At 33.9% G+C, this 19,271-nt stretch overlaps 2 protein-coding genes across 3 annotated transcripts in view; one reads left to right on the top strand and one right to left on the bottom strand.

Moving 5' to 3' along the window:
• The window catches only part of LOC135135130 (uncharacterized), an 84,789-nt gene that overhangs the window by 21,457 nt on the left and 44,061 nt on the right, over window positions 1–19,271 (top strand). The gene's annotated exons all lie outside the window — the stretch shown is intronic.
• On the bottom strand, window positions 10,056–11,442 carry Galt (Galactose-1-phosphate uridylyltransferase). The gene is made up of 2 exons (XM_064063863.1): window positions 11,283–11,442; window positions 10,056–11,134 (listed from the first exon to the last, which is right to left on the bottom strand). Exons 1-2 carry the CDS (start codon window positions 11,299–11,301, stop codon window positions 10,104–10,106), a joined length of 1,050 nt encoding a protein of 349 aa, XP_063919933.1. The 5' UTR covers window positions 11,302–11,442; the 3' UTR covers window positions 10,056–10,103.

The following is a 19,271-nucleotide window of genomic DNA, read 5'->3' as shown; positions in this document are numbered from 1 at the left end:
ATATCGGTCAAAATAAATGGTTTATCGAAAACTGCCTATAGATAATTATTATTAGTCGCACATAATATCGAATAGAGGTTGTTTAAATAGTTAGTTACTTTTTATTTCCCGAGCGTAAGCGAAGAAAGTATTGTAATCGAGTCCGTCGGCCGACTCTCTACTTTTACGTTTTCTCGACCTTTCATGACCCCTAGAGTACGAAGAAATAGGTCTCCCTTTTCCGTCTGTCTGTCTGTCCGTCTGCCTGCCGTCACGGATTGTATTTATATTAGGAATATCATATAGATGGTTAAACGCTAACCAAAATTTGTCTAATCATCCCCACCAACAACGTGATGGCATCCCCGCAAAATTCTGTATAATTAATATATCTTAAATTTTATAAAATACTAGCAGTTACCCGCAGCTCCGCTTGCGTGGATTTCGCAATTAGGACATATTATTTTTCATCCCCTGATTTATTTTTTTATTTCAATTTTATTACTTTTTAAGTTTGTGCAGTCTTCATTAACAACAATATATAAAAGTGATTTTATTAAAAGTCATGTTTTAAATTAAAGGATATTTCTTTGAAAAAGTTAAAATATTTGGATATTTTTGTCGCTAATGGCTGTAGGCAGCCATGTAAAAACAAACGTTTACCTGACCTATCTAACTTGGTTGTAAATTTGATATTATTCTGTATTTAATAAACTTTCGTTGTGCCTATAAAAGTATGTCATAGCTAATCTCTCTGAGATAGTCTCTGTTTTGTATGACTTCTTCACGTCTTACAGGCTGAGGTAAACCATAGTACTCTAAACATTGTCTTCCTAAAGACAGCACCGTGGATGGAAATCAGACACTTGTTGTACACTTCATTTATAATCTGAACACTCTCTTGACACTCTGACTGAACTTGACAAACCCAAAGCTTTGCATGATGACTGGTATATGGAATAAACGACACTATCAATAGTTTTTAAATCCGAGAATTATGTTAGCCCTCTCATTGCATGAAGAAGAGGATCAAGGTAGAAACATTCGGCGTTATTAGGGTGAACGGTGTACACTGTACCCAAAGCTTGATCTCTTTTGACTCCCGGCCCACCATCAACATTGTTTTCACGTTTTCATCTCTCAAATTTGGTACTTTTCCATAGTATGAAGGTACTTCTACATAAAGAAGGATTTTTGCAGAATTATCCGTTTTGCAAAGCTCAAAAAATGATGGAGGAGTAGTTTTCTGTGAATTATTTATCTTTTCAGTTACATTATTAAAGTCGTTAGGATTAAAATAGACAGCAGGCCATTTTCCAAGTGCATGCGAGATGAAAAACCGCTGGAAATTGTTCATGTATAGGAAAGGCCAGGATTCTCCAGTTGTTAATATATCGACCACTTTCATATAATTTGACTTCATCATCGTCATTTTCAAGACCAAATAATCCTGGTTGGATCCTTTATTACCATATTTGCATATATATTTAGAAGATTTTACAGAGTTACAATGCTCTATGTTGATGTGAGCAGCAAAAGTTCAAGACAAAACTGGATTGTACGATACCACCCATCTGTTATCTAGGGTGGAATTCAACCGTGAATCCACCATCCGCGGGAGCTCTTCGCCGGTATTGAGGGTAGCTGTCATCGCCTGTTTGGGTTTTTTTCAAGAGAATTGAAGGAAATTTTTTGCTACAGCTGCCTCCTTTCATACACGGGAACACAAAATTAGAATACTTGGGGGGAAATACTCTGACAATTCGTGACATAAAACCGACCGCAGACCGCGTTCGCGTCGCAGTCGCTTACTCGGTGACGTCGCGCCGTCCCTATTTCCATACAACTTCTTAAATTTCGAAGGCTTACGACTGATTTTTCCAATAATCCTACTACGTCTAATATGCGAAAAAGATATTTAACTACTTAGGTATTTTAAACTTTGATTTTTAACCACGTTTGGATTAATATTTAACTTCTCCTGTTTCTCACATTTCCACCCAAATTGTATTCCGTTGGGGATGAATATCAAAAAAATTTCAAATCAGTCAAGACAATTTTACATGATTACCAAATTTCAAGTAACAAATATGTTGGAGGGTATTAATACAACATTTCAAGTAAAAATCGCCAAACAAATATTTTTTCTCATATAAACTTTGTTACCTCATTTGATCTTCTTAGGGGTAGAATCTCAAAAACAGCTGAAATACGCGTTGCATTATTTGTGTTGAAGAGCATTAATATCAAGTTTCACGCAAAAATTTACAACAGAAATATTTTTCCCATACACAATTAGTTACCACTTTTCACCCCTTTAGGGGTTGAATCTTGGAAAATGCTGAAATACGTGTTTCATTATGTGTTGAAGAGCATTAATACCAAGTTCCACGTGAAAATGTACAACAGAAGTAGTTTTCCGGGACAAACTTAGCTACCACTTTTTACCCCCTTAGGGGTTGAATTTCGGAAAATGGTGAAATACGTGTTTCGTTGTTTGTGTTGAAAAGCATAATTACCAAGTTTCACGTAAATATTAACACCAGAAGTGGTTAGAAAATAGTCTTCCTGTACAAACTTTTCCACCCCTTCCCACCCTTTTAGGGGTGGAATTTCCCAAGTTCCTTCCTTAGTGGATGTTTACATCACAAAAGGAAACTACTGTCCAAATTTCATGTTTCTAGCTTCAGTAGTTTAGGCTCTGCGTTGATGAATCAGTCAGTCAGGACAAACAATTTTATATGTATAGATTATACTCCCACACTTGTGTTTTGTGAATCCACCCTGCTTTTGGTTATAATTATTATTATACATACTTATTATTGCTCAATATCACCGTTCTTTTACCACATAATACGGAGCCTAGTGATACCAAAAAATGGCTGAGCAGTATCTGAACGTGTTTTCCAAACAGAAGATCCGGGTGCAATTCCCGGCGTTTCCAACTTTCTTTTTCCCCCTTCAAATCAGAAATAGCACACCCCATTTTCACAATGTGAGAATACAATAATAGAATAGATAACTATTATTATTATTACACTGTAGCGTATCCATGTACTTCACAACACATTCATATTTTTCCATTATTGTTGGTACGATACTGTTATGTTGATCGGCGTGGGTTAAACTTAACAATTTATTTCTTAATAACTCGTATTACACGACTGATTATTATTACAGAGTGATTATACTCTCGTGGACTCCATTGACTGAATTCAGCTCTCGTTGTCTGGACTACACGAACTGCTCCCGACGGTGATTCCCATTTAAATAGCACGCGGTCCTTCTCGAAACGCGTACGTCACCGCTGCTAGACTTCTCTGGAGCACCCATTCACGACTTCCGCTTGCAGGCTCTTCTCCGGCCGCCGTCGCCGACAATGAGGTATCGGCGACGTACATACGAGAACCCATAGGCGTCGTACCGGGACGGCGTATGGGTTTATTTCGTAACAATACATCAGTCAATGCACTAGGTGTAATACACTTTTGTGCGTGCGGATTACACTGCAGTTAGCCGTGCTCTTAAGAATACATTAATAATTTTCTATTATTGTAACATAATATAATACATCAATACATCATGCATTGGATGTTACACATAAAACTAAAGTATGTATATAGATAGATGAATATAGAAAAAAGCCTCCACAGGAATGTCACATGAATAAAACTCAACCGTGTGCATTTGCTTATCGGTGAAACGACCATTGCGCCCAGATATAAGCAATTTGCTCGAATAAAAACGAGTACTTCAGTGGCGGACCATTGGTGAAGGTACCATTTTAAAGGAAATTTAAATATCGCTTATCGTATAAGCTTATGAATATAGAACAAAACTGTGGTCTAAGTTTACTTACACACAACTTCTCTCGCCCCTGAAGTACAGTTGATTAAATACAGAGTGTTCGAAAAATTATAAAATTTAATTCTGAAAATTTTATTTTAACTTCCATAGCGTAAGTAAGCTAAGGAAATATTGCGATGGAGTTCATCGTGGAGAGACTGACTACATATTTTTTCTTGCACTTGTTGAAAATGTGAAGAATACTGACGTCTGTATACCTATAATAATGATAAAATAAGAATTATAATATTCAGAACATTTTGTTCGATTGTGGTTTGATGAATAATAAATTGTAGTCCTGTGTTTTAATTCATCAAAATCAAAGTAATTTTTACGTGACATCCTTTCGATGTGTAAACATAAATAAACACTCGAGCGTCAGATTGCTATTACCTAGTGTTGAAGAACAAGGGTTGTTAAAGATGGATTATTTTAAGTTCAACATGGTGAGTCATCAGAATCTTACAACGGACTGTCAGTCAGTAGCGTAACATGCAAAATTCAGAAGAGGGTGGTTAGCACAAATGCGAATGAATCTATTAAGCACTAATCTAAACAGGTACAGGTATCTGTCGCAGGCAGAAAAGTTCACTATGACAGAGAAACGATGACGGAGTCCTCTGAGGATGCGCCCATTCGAAAATGCTAGATATGTTTCATTATACTTCAGGAGCGCGGGGAGTTCTGTCGGAACAACTTTTGACCAATTTTTTAAAATATCTTTTTTTTAGTCCAATATAGTTCTATAAAGGAACATCCTCGGCAGCAACCACTACACTCGGCGAGAAAACTTTATAATTGCATATGATAATGTGATAACAAAACTGTTAACGTAAACAGTTATCAAAAGTTGATTGAAGGGTCCAAAATTTACGCAGCGATAACTGATGGTGATGAATATGACATAGAGGACCGGTTCTTACATCACAAAATGCTCATATCACATTAAGTATTAAAAAACTATGATGATAAGTAATACGACATGCAATGCTACATAACAATGTAATAATGTAAATATCTTCGCAACAAGGAAGCGACATTTAGAGTGTCTTTTGTTGTCATTATACGTTGTTTTCAGTTTATAATTCAATTCTTTCCCGCATAAGCCTCTTTTTTAATTTACGTCTATATTTCACACCAGTGAAGAGTTTTGATATTCATTTAACTGCTTTTCAAAGTTCATTTTGCGTTGATCCATAAATGTAGGTTGATAAATTATTTTATATTTCGTGAGTGTAAGCTAGAAAAGCAGGTTTCATTTGACGAATAGCTAATTTCATGTTTTCGCAACATTACATAGCTCTTGGAATATGAAAAATAGAGATGTTCTGTTTCCGTATATGTGTTAATAATAATTTTAGGAGACAAGTATCTTCGAAACCACTGGAGAGATTACTATAAAATTATAAGTGTACATGGTAACATGCTAACTAAAACTTGTTTGTTCATTCTCCATCAAAATGTTACGACGTCATCTCAAAATTTTACTGATGTAAGAAATATTGCTAAACATTTATATTATCATTTCTTTAGTCTCTTGTTTGATAATACATCCATATTTTTATCCATGACTATAAACTATAACTGATTATAATAAAAATTGACAAGACAATTTGCACATTTAGAAAATTTTGAGACGACGTCACCAATTTTTTAGGAGCGTGGATAAATTTTGATGAAAGATTTATCTAGCATGTTTATGCTAGCCTTAAAACATTTGCATTGATTTGAGAGCATTTATTTTGCAGGTTAAATTGTAAAATGTTTTGTTTTTGTTTTTTTTTTAAATATGGATGTCTAGGGTAAAAAAATAAAACGGATTCATAAACCACACCTGTGGGACTATGTTATGTTCTAAAACTTAAATAAGATTAGATTTAGATAGTAAAGATTTAAAAATTGGTCTAAAGAGTTTAGACAGTACTTCCCTCGCTGTCGGAAACGTGACGACTGCATGTATATTATGTTTTTTTTTTCGCAGTAGATTTCATTATTTTTTTTGAGTCACCCGGTATATGCAAATTCAAAAAATATGAATAGAATGATAAATTACAAGTACAGACTCATCATATTTTGTATATTCTAGATAGGATTTATTCGGCAAACTTTTGAGCTGACGTCATCAGTTTTTTGTAGATGATAACCAAATATATTTTGACTAAAAATTTATTATGCTCTTTATAACCTTAAAACATTTGCAAGATTTCAAAACATTCGATTCTGGAGTTCCTGATTAAATCAATAAAATACATTTACCCATTCATTAATTTTTTTGGGTCACCCTGTATATGCAAATCCAAAAACTATGAATGGAATGATAAATCACAGGAAAAGACTCATCATATTTTGTACATTTTAGATAGGATTTATTCGGCAAAATTTTGTGCTGACGTCATAAATTTTTTAGGGGGGATGAGCAAATACATTTTGATCAAAAACTTACCATGCTTATGATAACTTTAAAACACCTTCAAGATTTCAAAGCATTCGGTTTTGTAGTTCCTGAGTAAATCAGTAAAATAAATGTACGCATTCATTAATTTTTTTGAGTCACCCTGTATATGCAAATCCAAAAAATATGAATGAAGCGATATATCACAAGCACAGACTCATCATATTTTGTACATTTTACATAGGATTTATTTGGCAAACTTTTGAGCTGACGTCATCAAGTTTTTGGAGGGGATAACCAAATATATTTTGAGTAAAGATTTATGATGCTCTTTATAGCCTTAAAACATCTGCAACATTTCAAAACATTCGGATTAGCAGATTAAAAATTAAATTTCAAAATGTTGTTTTATAATTTTGATTTTTTTTCCAAAAATCTGGACGTTTCGGGTGAAAAGTCGATTCGGAGTTGTAAACTACATGTGTAGGACTATGTTATTTTATACAATTGAAAACCCATTTACTATGTACAATTTTGAAGTGACGTCATCACATTAGTGGTGGGGATGATTAGACAAATTTTGGTTAGCGTTTTACCATCTACATGATATTCATAATATAACTACAAAATTTCACAACAATCGGTCCAGTACTTTCGGAGATTATCTGTCTAATAAAAATCCGGGACGGCAGACAGACGGACAGACGGACAGACGGACAGACAGACGGAAATGGGAGACCTATTTCTTCGTCTTCTAGGGGTCATGAAAGATCGAGAAAACGTAAAAGTAGAGAGTCGGCCGACGGACTCGATTACAATACTTCCTTTGCTTACGCTCGGGAAGTAAAAAGTGACATCAGAACATGTATATGACCACCTTTAGCGGAAGTATATTTGTGTGCCACACGGTGAACCGGTGTTCGCTTCTCCGGCAAATAGCAGCCCTTTCTTTGGCTCATACAAATTAAATTTCACTTGATTACCATTATTATTCCGTTGCATTTAATAAGAAGCCTCACATATGTTACAGTGACGCTGTAACTTGTATGGATACAGCCGATCAATGTCATGGGTACAGTAAAATGACCAAAATAAATGTTTTCACTTTTTTGTTGTATTTTTAGAGAGCGCGGGAATTATTGTTTGCACAAATTGTTGCATTTTTTTTAATTAAATAATTCTATTGTAAAATAAAAAATCCAGTCATTTGTGAACATTATGCTTAGATAAGAAATAGGTCATTGAAATTTTAGGTTACTGAAAATAAAATATTTGGAGCACTATAAATAGACGATACTATAGAAATTATTGGTTGGCTCAGTACATGATGCATATTGAATTTATATTTATATATAATAGTTCTTCTTTGTGGGTGAGACTCTAATATAATATTTGTAGTTATTTTATATCATTCCATTAACAAATTATCAAATTACCATTATTCGTTAATGTGGTTGCTTATTTAATATTTTTCGCGAAAGTTTAGTTAAAATTCATTAATTGATATACAGGGTGTCCCAGAATTCGCGCCATTCCCGTGAATGACATGTTCCCTGTCCCGAACTGTGCCGTAATTCGCAAAAAGAATTGTCCAGGCTTTAACCGTGTGAGAACTGGAAGGCGATTAAGTTGACCAATAGAGAGGCTGCTTTTATATCCGAACGTTTCTATGTTCAAAGTTACCAATGCCAAGAACAAAAAATCGGGTAATACTAAAGTTGAATGAATTTTTTCCAAATCCCCCTCCGTCAACAAAAGGAAACAGAAGTGTGGTTATAAATTTAATCATTTTGACAATTGTTTGTCATAAACTGTCACGAAGTTTATCACTGACCTGAAGAGACGCTTCTGCGCCAAAGATGACTGATTAATGTACACAGAGACGTCAAGGTTTACTTTAAGGCAAGTAGCATGGGACAGAAGTTATTTCTGCTGCCATTCTAGTCAAATTGTGTTTAACTGGGCTGTACATGTCATAAGAGAAGCTGTTTCATTTCATCGTAGGCAAATAATACATTTATTACTATTCTACATAGAGTAGCTACCGAAGAGCAGGTATAGAAGTCATTTTCTTAGAGCCCCGTGAATAATCGTCGGCACCCAGACCAACATGTGTTTCACCGATTGTTACATCGAGCAAGAGAAGATGGATCTTTTCAACCTAGTCGGAAAGGCCGTGCTGGGGCTCCACGGAATGTACGTGTAGGTGCTGAAGAGCAAGTGTTAGAAAACATGGAAGCGGATCCTAGGAGAAGTGTCCTCTACGTAGCGCAAATGAGTGGATGTTCAAGATCGACCACTCATCGTATCCTTCAAGAGAGAAGACTGCATCCTTACCATTACACGAGAGTGCAGCATCTGCGACCAACCGACTACCCGCGACGAGTACATTTTACTCAATGGTTACTGCGACAAAATGAACTAAATCCTGATTTTACACGGCGCATTCTGCTCTTCGGTATCTACACTATGTAGAATAGTAATAAATGTATTATTTGCCTACGATGAAATGAAACAGCTTCTCTTATAACATGTACAGCCCAGTTAAACACAATTTAACTAGAATGGCAGCAGAAATAACTTCTGTCCCATGCTACTTGCCTTAAAATAAACCTTGACGTCTCTGTGTACATTAATCAGTCATCTTTGGCGCAGAAGCATCTCTTCAGGTCAGTGATGAACTTCGTGACAGTTTATGACAAACAATTGTCAAAATGATTAAATTTATAACCACACTTCTGTTTCCTTTTGTTGACGGAGGGGGATTCGGAAAAAATACATTCAACTTTAGTATTACCCGATTTTTTGTTCTTGGCATAGGTAACTTTGAACATAGAAACGTTCTGATATAAAAGCAGCCTCTCTATTGGTCAACTTAATCGCCTTCCAGTTCTCACACGGTTAAAGCCTGGACAATTCTTTTTGCGAATTACGGCACAGTTCGGGACAGGGAACATGTCATTCACGGGAATGGCGCGAATTCTGGGACACCCTGTATATAAATGATGATTTTTCAGATAAGATAATATTATCATTTAAAAAAAAATATATATATATATATAAGTTGATTTTCTTTCAAAATCTTTAAGAAACTGATAAAATGTAGCAATAACCGGTTTTTCATTAGTAGCATTATCACAGCAGCCTTCAACTAAACATGGAATCCAACACATCACTATCTAATTCTTTGTAGTGGATTTTTATATTAGTATTATTTAGTAGTAGAGTAAATAAAATTCATAAAATCTAGACATACTTTCCTTTAACGCTCAAAGTCAAGTCGTGAAAAAGAATTAAAGAAGTAATAAATCTATGAGTCTAAAACCGAGATCGCGTAGCGACATTTCGACATTTAAGCAATAATAAATCAGTGATTCGAAAAATCATAACCCATTGCACGGGCTACTTTCCGTGTGGGTAAAACCTCCTCTTAAAATATGTATTGAAGTGAACGTGTCACAGTTTACTTTTAGTAAACAAACTAAACGTTAACAGTAGTACCGAATGCAAAATCATAACTGCTTAAATTCAGAAAACTGAAGAACTAAAGACGATATTGTAAGTATTTTGGGAGTGTATTATAATTTATTTTTATTTCAGCCGCTATTAAAATTTGTTTAAGTTTTACCAAAGAAGTTTAATTTTGGAAATTTCGGAAGACAGTTTTGAAGAGCAAACAAAACTTGAAATATGTATTTATCTTTTTATGGTTTTCTTTTCTCTAGGATTTTTTTTTATAAGATTTTCAAAATCCTCGAAGTGCTATAGATTAAAAAAAAATAGTCAAATTTTGATTTAACTAAGTGTTTTGAGGTATTAACAGATAAAAAAACATATATTTTGTCAAAGTATTTTCTTTTTCAAACTTATGACATCGTTAGTTTCGCTATTTTTCGTTTGAAAATCTCGTATCTGATTGCTGTCTGACAACAGAAGCCGCACTTTCTGGTGTTATGTCTCTTTGATTCTGGGCCAGCATTTCATAACCAACCATAAATTTCTTAACCGTAGCGGACCTCAAAAGTGGTGGATAATAATGTCCGTGGAACGTCCAGTACGGAATCGATTCATTAACTCTGTTTCCGGTTGGCGCTCCGTGCCAACCCATAGAATACGGAAAGTTACATTTGAAAACATTGTCGTACTTTGCAACAATGACTTGTAATGCTTTAGCAAGAGTTTCTTTTTGTGCTTTGTCTAAATCCATAAATCTCTGAACTTGCCGTTTTGGTAACACCATAGTTTCGTAAGGCCAAACGGCCCAGTAAGGCACCACGATTAACCACTCCTTATTTTCATATACAATTCTCTCTTTTTTTTCTAATTCTCGTTTAACATAATCTTGTAGCAACGGTCGACCGTACTTTTCAAAATATTCTTTTTGATGTTGTTCTTCTAAATGGCCGTCATTGGGCATAAAATTCGATGCCCAGATTTGACAATGAGGATGAGGATTTGAACAACCCATTATCGCTCCTCGATTTTCAAAAACTTGTACCCAGACATATTTTTTTCCTAATTCTTGAGTTTGTTTTATCCATTCGTCTATTATCGCGATCACTTCAGTCAATGACATTGATGTGAAATAAACATTGGATCGTGGATGATAACAAATCACTCGACAAGTACCTTTCGCAGCTTGTACTTGAAACAAGGGGTCTTTATTGTCTGAGGGTTCGGGACCTTCTTCTAGAAGCGAAGGGAAGTCATTAGTAAAAACGTACGTAGATTGGTACTGAGGAGTTACTATTCCAGAACCACGTTTTACTCCAGGGCACAAGGGATTGTTTGGATCAAATTCTGGTACTACTTCGACGGGCGCTTGTTCAACTTGGCCGCTCCATGGCCGAAGGGCCCGATGTGGCGAGACTAATACCCATTCACCCTTTAAAGGGTTGTAGCGTAGATGCTGATGCTCTGAAACAAGATTTTACAGAGTAAAGCTGTGAAACTGATTGTTCTACAAGCACCTGTGGAAGAATGTATTGCATAATTATTGTATAACTGTTATTTACTAAGGCAAAAATTCTTGAGTAGCAATCAAGTTCAAAATAAATATTCTTACCATTAGGGTTAAATGCCATGTTTTGTTAACGCTAGTGACTTTAATAACCTCTGTCAAAGTCAAAGCGAGTTATCTAATGCAGCACACAACGTGTACACTCGTGAGCTAGCGTGGTGCGACCGATATACTGTACGGCTCCCCACTATGTGGCCCGCATAATCAATGAAGATAAGTGAAACTTATACAACGCGACGCCGCGATAACGCTTTACGTAATAACGTAACGTCATAGTGGCAGCAGAACTAGATTTAAAAATTCCCAGGCTAGTTAAAACAGAAAACTAGGAGGCCAAAACTGACTGTGTCCAACGTCCCAAGAGTTGTTTTCGCATTTTCGTCACTTTACAAATGTCAGGAGACTTTTTCACATTTTTGGTGGCAAAACGAAACACTGATGAACGTCACAAAACTGAAGTGTCTGTGTCATTTTTTTCAATATACGTCGTAAATGGAAATAATTTATAGGGGTTTTAAGAAATTATCAAAAATGAAACGTAATAAATTCCAATGTGCTGTCAAAAATTTAGTCAGTTTTAAAATTCTATTAATGAGATTCAGTATCTAGTTGTGGAAATACTCGTAGTCAAAAACACTTACAATCTGACATTTTTTGGCAACTTTTCGGAGGTGGTTTCTTATATGTTATGAATATGTTGCTGTGGATAAATTTAAATTCCAAATTCGCAATTATTGAAAGGTACAGGTACCAAAAAAGAAGTCAATAAGAGACATTTTTTGTAAATAGAATTTTTAAGGTGAGAGAGAGTTAGTAGCGTACGTCCTCTGTTTCCAATTGTTATATTTCATGCGCCTTTATTTTGAATGAATACAGTACACCATCAAAAACTATTACATTCTGCTATTATGTGAAACCCATTAACTAAAAAAATGGTAAATTTTGACTTTTCTTTTTTATAAAATGAAGCATTTAATTACATAATTTATTAATTTAATTTCATTAAAAAACCAAAAACCGAAGCTTTCTTAAGAAAAAGTTTCAAGTTACAACATATCGACATCTGAATCTTCAACGCTACTGTTATCATCCTCACTTCTACTCTCCCTATCATCCGAATTATTAATATTAATAATAATTTCATTCTGTTCTGAAATATTTAAAATTTTTTCATTTTCCCGTGCACAATTTATTATTTTATAAGTATGTTTAATGTAATTGTTCCAAATGCACAGCCGGAACTTGATCAATCATATTTTGCCAAGTTGCACAAACATCATTAGGGGAAAAGCCGGTTCTTGGAATGATCTTATCATAATTTGTTTTAACTTCCGACCTTGACATTTCAATAACGTTGAAGTGACAGTGGTAAGGTGGCAGCCTCAATACCCAATGCCCATGATGTTGGGCGTATAAATCTAAATGATAACGTTTTTGGGGTTATTTGTTAGCCAATATTCCCCAGATTTGATCTTTTATGGCCTTAGGTAGATAATCAATCCCATTTTTATTTAAATATGCTATCCAACTTTTTCGAGAAATTGCTTCCTATAAATAAAGTTTTATTATAATATATGAATACCTATGAAGTATGAAGTCTACTATGATAACTTGCGTTATCTATCGCAATAAGAGAAGGTTCCCGCAAACCCGGTATCAACTATTCTTTGAACCATTTTTCAAAATTTTCCTGATTCATGTTATCATGGTAGTCTCCAGATTTGCTATTAACTTTAAAAATTAAAGAGGCTCCTTCAATAAAACCGTTTTTATTTCCAACGTGAACCACAATGTATCTGCATCCTTCTCCAGTTTTTGCAATAGCAGTGTTTACTGAACCGTTTTGTCATGTCTTTTTGCATATGCTACCCTTACTAAATACCCATGTTTCATTAAGAAAAAGAGGTTCATATAATTTTTTCCCTTTGTGTTGGTGACATTCACCTAAAAATTTTGTTCTTTCTAATTTAACTGAAGGTCGTTAAATCAGAAATAATCTGTTACTATTTTTCTTAAATTTGAAACCAATTTTCCTTATCCAGTTGGTTAACGATTTAGGATCAACGTTAAAATTGGGAATCTCTTCCATTACTCGATCGTGCAGCATTTTAATAGTAATGTATTCTTTAGAAACAAGCATTTTATAGATAATCTCCCGGATTGACATTAAATCTACAGGATTCACTTTTGTCTTTATGTAACTAATTCGAGAAGACATATTTTTCTTGTATTCAAGTCACTTAAAACTAGAACTTTTTGTAGCCTGTAGACAGCTCTTTCCAAAATTTTCAACATTTCTGGGACCAGTTCTGTCTTCCATTTTTTCTTAAATTTCAAAACATCTTGGTTTCTACCAAGATAGTCTAACACATTTAAAATTATTTGTTTTGTTTGCTCGTTAAATTGCTTCATTTTTGATTGATACAAATGAAAAATTTCAAAATTTGACATAAGATTCTACGACCTACTCTTTGGAACTCTTACTCCCAGTTGACGCTCATTATTCAACTTTTAAATTTCATTAATCTTTATTCTTTTTCTGCCAAAATTTAATAAAGTTTAATTTTGAAACTCCACACACCAAACGGAATATTTGTTTCTATAAGCCAATTTATCAATAATTCCAACTTTCTTGAACTAGATGTGGGAGCGCTGTGTAGCTATACATACACTGTGGTAAGATGCATTATCAATTGCTGTCACGTAGTTGGGCACCAATTTGGGAATTAATTTATACATTTGCCGTAATTTTCGAAGTTCATGTCATTGTTGTAGTTTTCTCTCAGACTTAATATTTAGGGCATTTGGTATAAAATACATTTCTCCTCCGTCATCCAGCATGGACGACAATTAACCTTGGGTTCTTAGAAGTCTTGCCCAAAAACCTCTTTCAGGGACTATCACTCCTATGCTTTTAACTACTGTAACTACATGGATGTAAGGTTTATCTAAAAGTATAATACATCATCCGCCCCGTTGCTATTCTTTTATTTTTACTTAATGAGCGTAAGCTAAGGAATTATTATAATGGAGTCCATCGGGTTGTTTTCATATTCGAAGTTTCATGACCCCGAGAGTATGAAAAAATAGGCCTCTTGCTTTCGTTTGTCTGTTGTCTGTTATCTGTATCGATAAGACAGATAATCTCCGAAACAACTGGACTGCAATCTTATTCTCTTAGACAACATCAAAATCTTCAAAATGACAGAAAAATTGCGTCCTAGATTTTCTGGTGGCGACTATATTTTCCGAGCTTGAACGTGTATCACTTTGTGTGCCAATATGTGACATTTTCTTTTTTCAGAGACTGACGCACGTCTTTGAAAAAATTGACACTGACAATTCTATTTTCTGACTTATATTAGTGTTTTGTTTTCGCCAGCAAACATTGAAATTTCTCTAAGAACATTACGAATAAAAGTTGGTTTACTATTGAGAGGGCAATAAAAAACCCGATCAAATGCAAATGCAGACTTTTGAAGGTTTGTCATTGATAGAAATTTTGTTGAGTTTAAGTTGAAAATGCAACATTCAAAGACAAACCATCAAAAATTCATGGCTGTCTTTGTTGATTGTGATTTTTATTGTCCTTTCAGTGTAACTTGTCGACGTTTTTGAATTATTTAAGATACGTTGGCGAATTTGTACCCCTTGTGGCTTCAGTATTTTTTGGATAAACGATGAATTAATGAATAAAAAATGTGTTAAATAGAAATATAAGTAAATAGCTATCCAAAAGATCAAATCACCTATTACAGTTTTAGCCTTCCATAATATGTAGTTTTGTTACGGAATTAAGTAAATATAAGCAATGTTCTTACCATTCAAGCATCAACCAGAGAAGTACTACAGCAAAATTTAAAATGTTGAAAACCTGTTTTTGTTTTAACAACTGTTTTGCACATTTGGTGTATTGCTAATTACGAATATGAACTTAATTTTTTGCTATCATGTACGGTTTGTTGGAGGAAAAACGAAAAACTAAAATTTAAGAAATACAAATACTTATATACTAAAGAAAACTTAGGTGTGTATTTCGTATATGCATTTTTTACATATAAATACTTTTGTCTGCTTATTAGAAATCTTTGTGAAATATCATTGACGGTTCTCCTCAAAAGTTATGTTTAATGTTTTTCTTGTGAACGTTCTGTGACACCCATCACTGTGATTTTAATTTGACATTACTTCTTCATTTTTGACTTGTTCAATCAGCTGACGTTCATTATGTAATGCTTAATGCACTTCAAATATGTTTTTCCATTTAACTGAAAAGCTACTAACTGTCGTATTTTTTTCAACGTGATAACATTGATAACATTATATGAAATTTTTCGTTCTGATTTTTTTTAATTGTAGGTGTTGGAATTTTTTAAATTATTTTTACGGTAATCTAGCAGATTCATCTATTCATTTTAAGACAGGTTTTTCATCGTAGCCCTGTATAATCTGAATGATAGACTGATTATTATTAGTAATTACTGATTAAGGATTAGATACTATAAAGTTTTAGACATACTTTAAGGGCCGGTTGCATAAACGCAAATCAAATTTAATCTCTGATTAAGAACAATTGTAACTATGATAATAACAATCGTTACTATGGAGTTAATCAGAGATTAAATTTGATTTGCGTTTATGCAACCGGCCCTAAGAATATCACTTAATCAAAATTCGTCTGTTCATTTGTTTCTAACCTTACACATACAAACGTAAAAAGAATCACTCTGTAAATATAACAACATTAAAGTTTACATGACATATTTAAGAAATGTATGGTAAAGCGTTAGTTTCGAATGTGAAAAAAGTTCCAGCTTCAATCTACGATATTTCCATTTTTATTTCCCGAACGTACGCTAGAGGTATAGGGTCCACCGGGCGACTAACTACTTTCATGGTTTTTCCACGTTTCATGACTGTTAAAGGTTAAAGTACGAAAAAATAGGTCTCCCGTTTCCATCTATCTGTCTTCTGTGTCGATTTTTATTAACAGAGAATCTTCGAAACTACTGGACCCATTGTTGTCAAATTTTAGATCTATGTTATGAACATTGTGTAATCACTCCGGTAACAAATAATTATGATAACATACCCTCTAAACTTTGTCAATTAAACATAACTTAAATTTCATAAAATAATATACTTGTGTTTTATAAATCGGTCCTATTTTTGTTTATTGTTATTATTATAGGGGAGTAATTGTTTTTATTTAAACCTTGTTCCTCTTTAGTCGCATAGTGCTGGGGTTGTCTGATTTGCCAATAAAAGGTCTGTGGTTCGATTCCTCGACGTTTCCATTTTTTTTATCACATTAAGAACGGTTCACCCCTTTTCCTCGAAAATCTAAGAATACAGTAATGTTGTTTCACCTATATTTATTAATAATAAAATTATAATTATCGTAATAATAGCTCCTCATCCAAAATAATATTTGGATCGTTTTGCTCTATTGATGCTCAATTAATTATTACTGTCCTTTTTTGGGAGAGACAAAATCAATCAAATTTCATTTTCTTTTAACACAAATATCGCCGTTAATGCTTGTTATCTGAACGTGCAAATAACCCACTTCTTTCCAAGTATAAACATAAACAAACTCATTTTTGATCACACAGTAGTATGCTGTACCTATTGAAATTAAAACAAATGTTTGCAATTGCATATGCAGGGTGACTCAAAAACAACCGTTAATATTTTGGAACATCCAAACATTTGCATAAGATTCTGTTAATGCGGGTGTAATCGAGTTCCCATTTCCTATGATCGGTGGAGAACTGACACTCTGCGCCAGGCTAAATAAAAAAAAATCAACCGTTGGAATCAAAGACAGTGGCGGAGTATGGGTGATTAAAGTATGATACATTAACGGATTCAGAAAAACAAGCTCTACAAGAAGCTGTAAACATTTTTACTTCCCGAGCGTAAGTTATTTTATTAAAATGTTCCATCACAGAAATCTGGTGAAAAGAAACTAGCCTTTGCTAAAAACAAGAACAAGGAGAAGTATTAAATGAATAAATGGGAGGTCCCCGAAAAATATTTAAGTTTTAAATAATTTTATTTTTGCTGTGATTCGTACTTTTTGTAGATCCGGCTTTAAATTCTTTGTTGGCATTAAGTAATCCGTGTTCTAAATATGTATGCATATAGTAAGTGGACGTACCTTTTGAATCAAAATCAATTTTTTACGAAATAAAAATCACTGAATTCAATACGGGACGGTTATTTAGAAAAAGTTAATTTTGATAATACTTACTTATTAATTTGTATTTGTAACTCGTTGTAATTTCTTTTTTTTTTCAATTCTGGTGTCTGAATCATTCATTTTTCAGCTATATTTTAACTAGCGGGTCAATTTCAAGTTGGTTTGCAATTAATTGCAAGCTGCATTGCTATGGTAACCTCGCAAAAATATAATGGTTTGTATTAAGAGTTCTACGAGATCACCATAGCAACGGCGCTTGCAATTAATTGCAAACCAACTTGAAATTGGCCCGTTAGTCTTTATAAAAAACGAGTTTTAAATTGCATATGTCTTAACACGAAAATAAATTTAACCCATTGTGGTATTTATAGGGTTGAAAGTACAAAATTTTGGACTAAAAATTAATTCAGTATAATCTGCATCACAACTGTGTTTCATCAAAAATATGATAAAGTTGGTAATTTTTAACTAAAGAAAATAATAAAGTTGAAACTACGAACAAAAAATGATCATCGTTGTTTAAGTTGAAGATCCGGTTTAGTCAAAAATGAAATAACCGACATTCATTTTAACAGAAATAGTAACCATCAGCTAACTGAAATTTTATATTTCATAGGAGGTAGATTTACAATTTGATATAGTACTATGTGTGTAAATAACACTATATTTTGTTCTAAATAAAGTGTGTAAAGTAAGCTCTATGTTTCCGTTGCAACTGTATACCTACATTTTCACGGTAGAGATCTGCTGAATGGAGCTTGGAAATCGCTCTAAAGTAGCGATAAAGATAAAACTATTCAGAAGCCCATTTATTAAGTCCATTTATTCAAGTGCTTTGTAAGCAACTATGCCAATTCTAGTATTATTCAGTAAATACGCTGGTCTTTGATGTTAACGAAGTATGAAAGGGGCAGAAGCTTTAATAACATTGTAAATAAAAACACTGTCGAAAGTTTTCTCTCCAAAAGTACCGTTCCTTAAAAAAATCACTACTCCTACAGTGGTCAAGCTTTTAGAAGAACGTCCGCTTCATTGTTCGAGAATAATGAAATAAATGGGCTAATTTAAAAAAAAATATGAGAGCTGGAAGTTCTTACTTGACAGAGAGTTACCTACAGGAATTAGTTAAAAATACAATGCAACTTTCAATACAATTTTAAAAGATTCCGTGAAAAGCTCGGCAACTACTTAGTTCCTGATTCAAATTCTGCTTTGGAACTTTCAGTGTAATCGTTTCTTTCAAGGTTTGTTTACTTTAGTTTATTTTTTACAGAAAAGTTATCTTAAAAGAATAGCAGGTGTCAAGCGTTCATGTGTCGAATCGAATGGTAATTTTTGTTTCTCGATAAAATAGCTGTTAATCTAGAAAACTGTAAAAAATTCTATCCGTGTTTCTGCATGTACGTATATGTATTTAGCATATAGCGCGCCCGCATTTAACCTTATGTACTGAAAATATGTGGATATTTTCCAAGTCGGCATTGGTTCATCGCTATGTCGTAACACGAACCGAACATTCTGAATTTATTTACGAAGGAATGTTATCTGCTGCTCATTACACATCTAGAATTTAACAGGCACTATTTGCAGCAGAAAGCATACCTTTCGGGCCATAATTAACATTTTACTTTTTTTTTAAACATTACATTCAAAGGAATTTCTTAAATTTCGACTGCTCTTTGTTGTGGGTTTTTATGAAAAAGCATGAGACGGTTTACTGAGGTCGTTTCGAATATTCATGTGTGCTATAAAATTCTGACAGTTTTCGGTTGATGGCAGAACATGAAAAATGGAGTAACTGTGTAAATACTCTATACCCGAGGAACTGC

Source organism: Zophobas morio, unplaced genomic scaffold (assembly GCF_036711695.1).
Source record: "Zophobas morio isolate AGI-343-1 ecotype UQ-CSIRO unplaced genomic scaffold, CSIRO_AGI_Zmor_V1 ptg000024l, whole genome shotgun sequence".
In the NCBI taxonomy this organism is placed as follows: domain Eukaryota; kingdom Metazoa; phylum Arthropoda; class Insecta; order Coleoptera; family Tenebrionidae; genus Zophobas; species Zophobas morio.
This window is presented reverse-complemented; position numbering and strand designations above follow the sequence as displayed.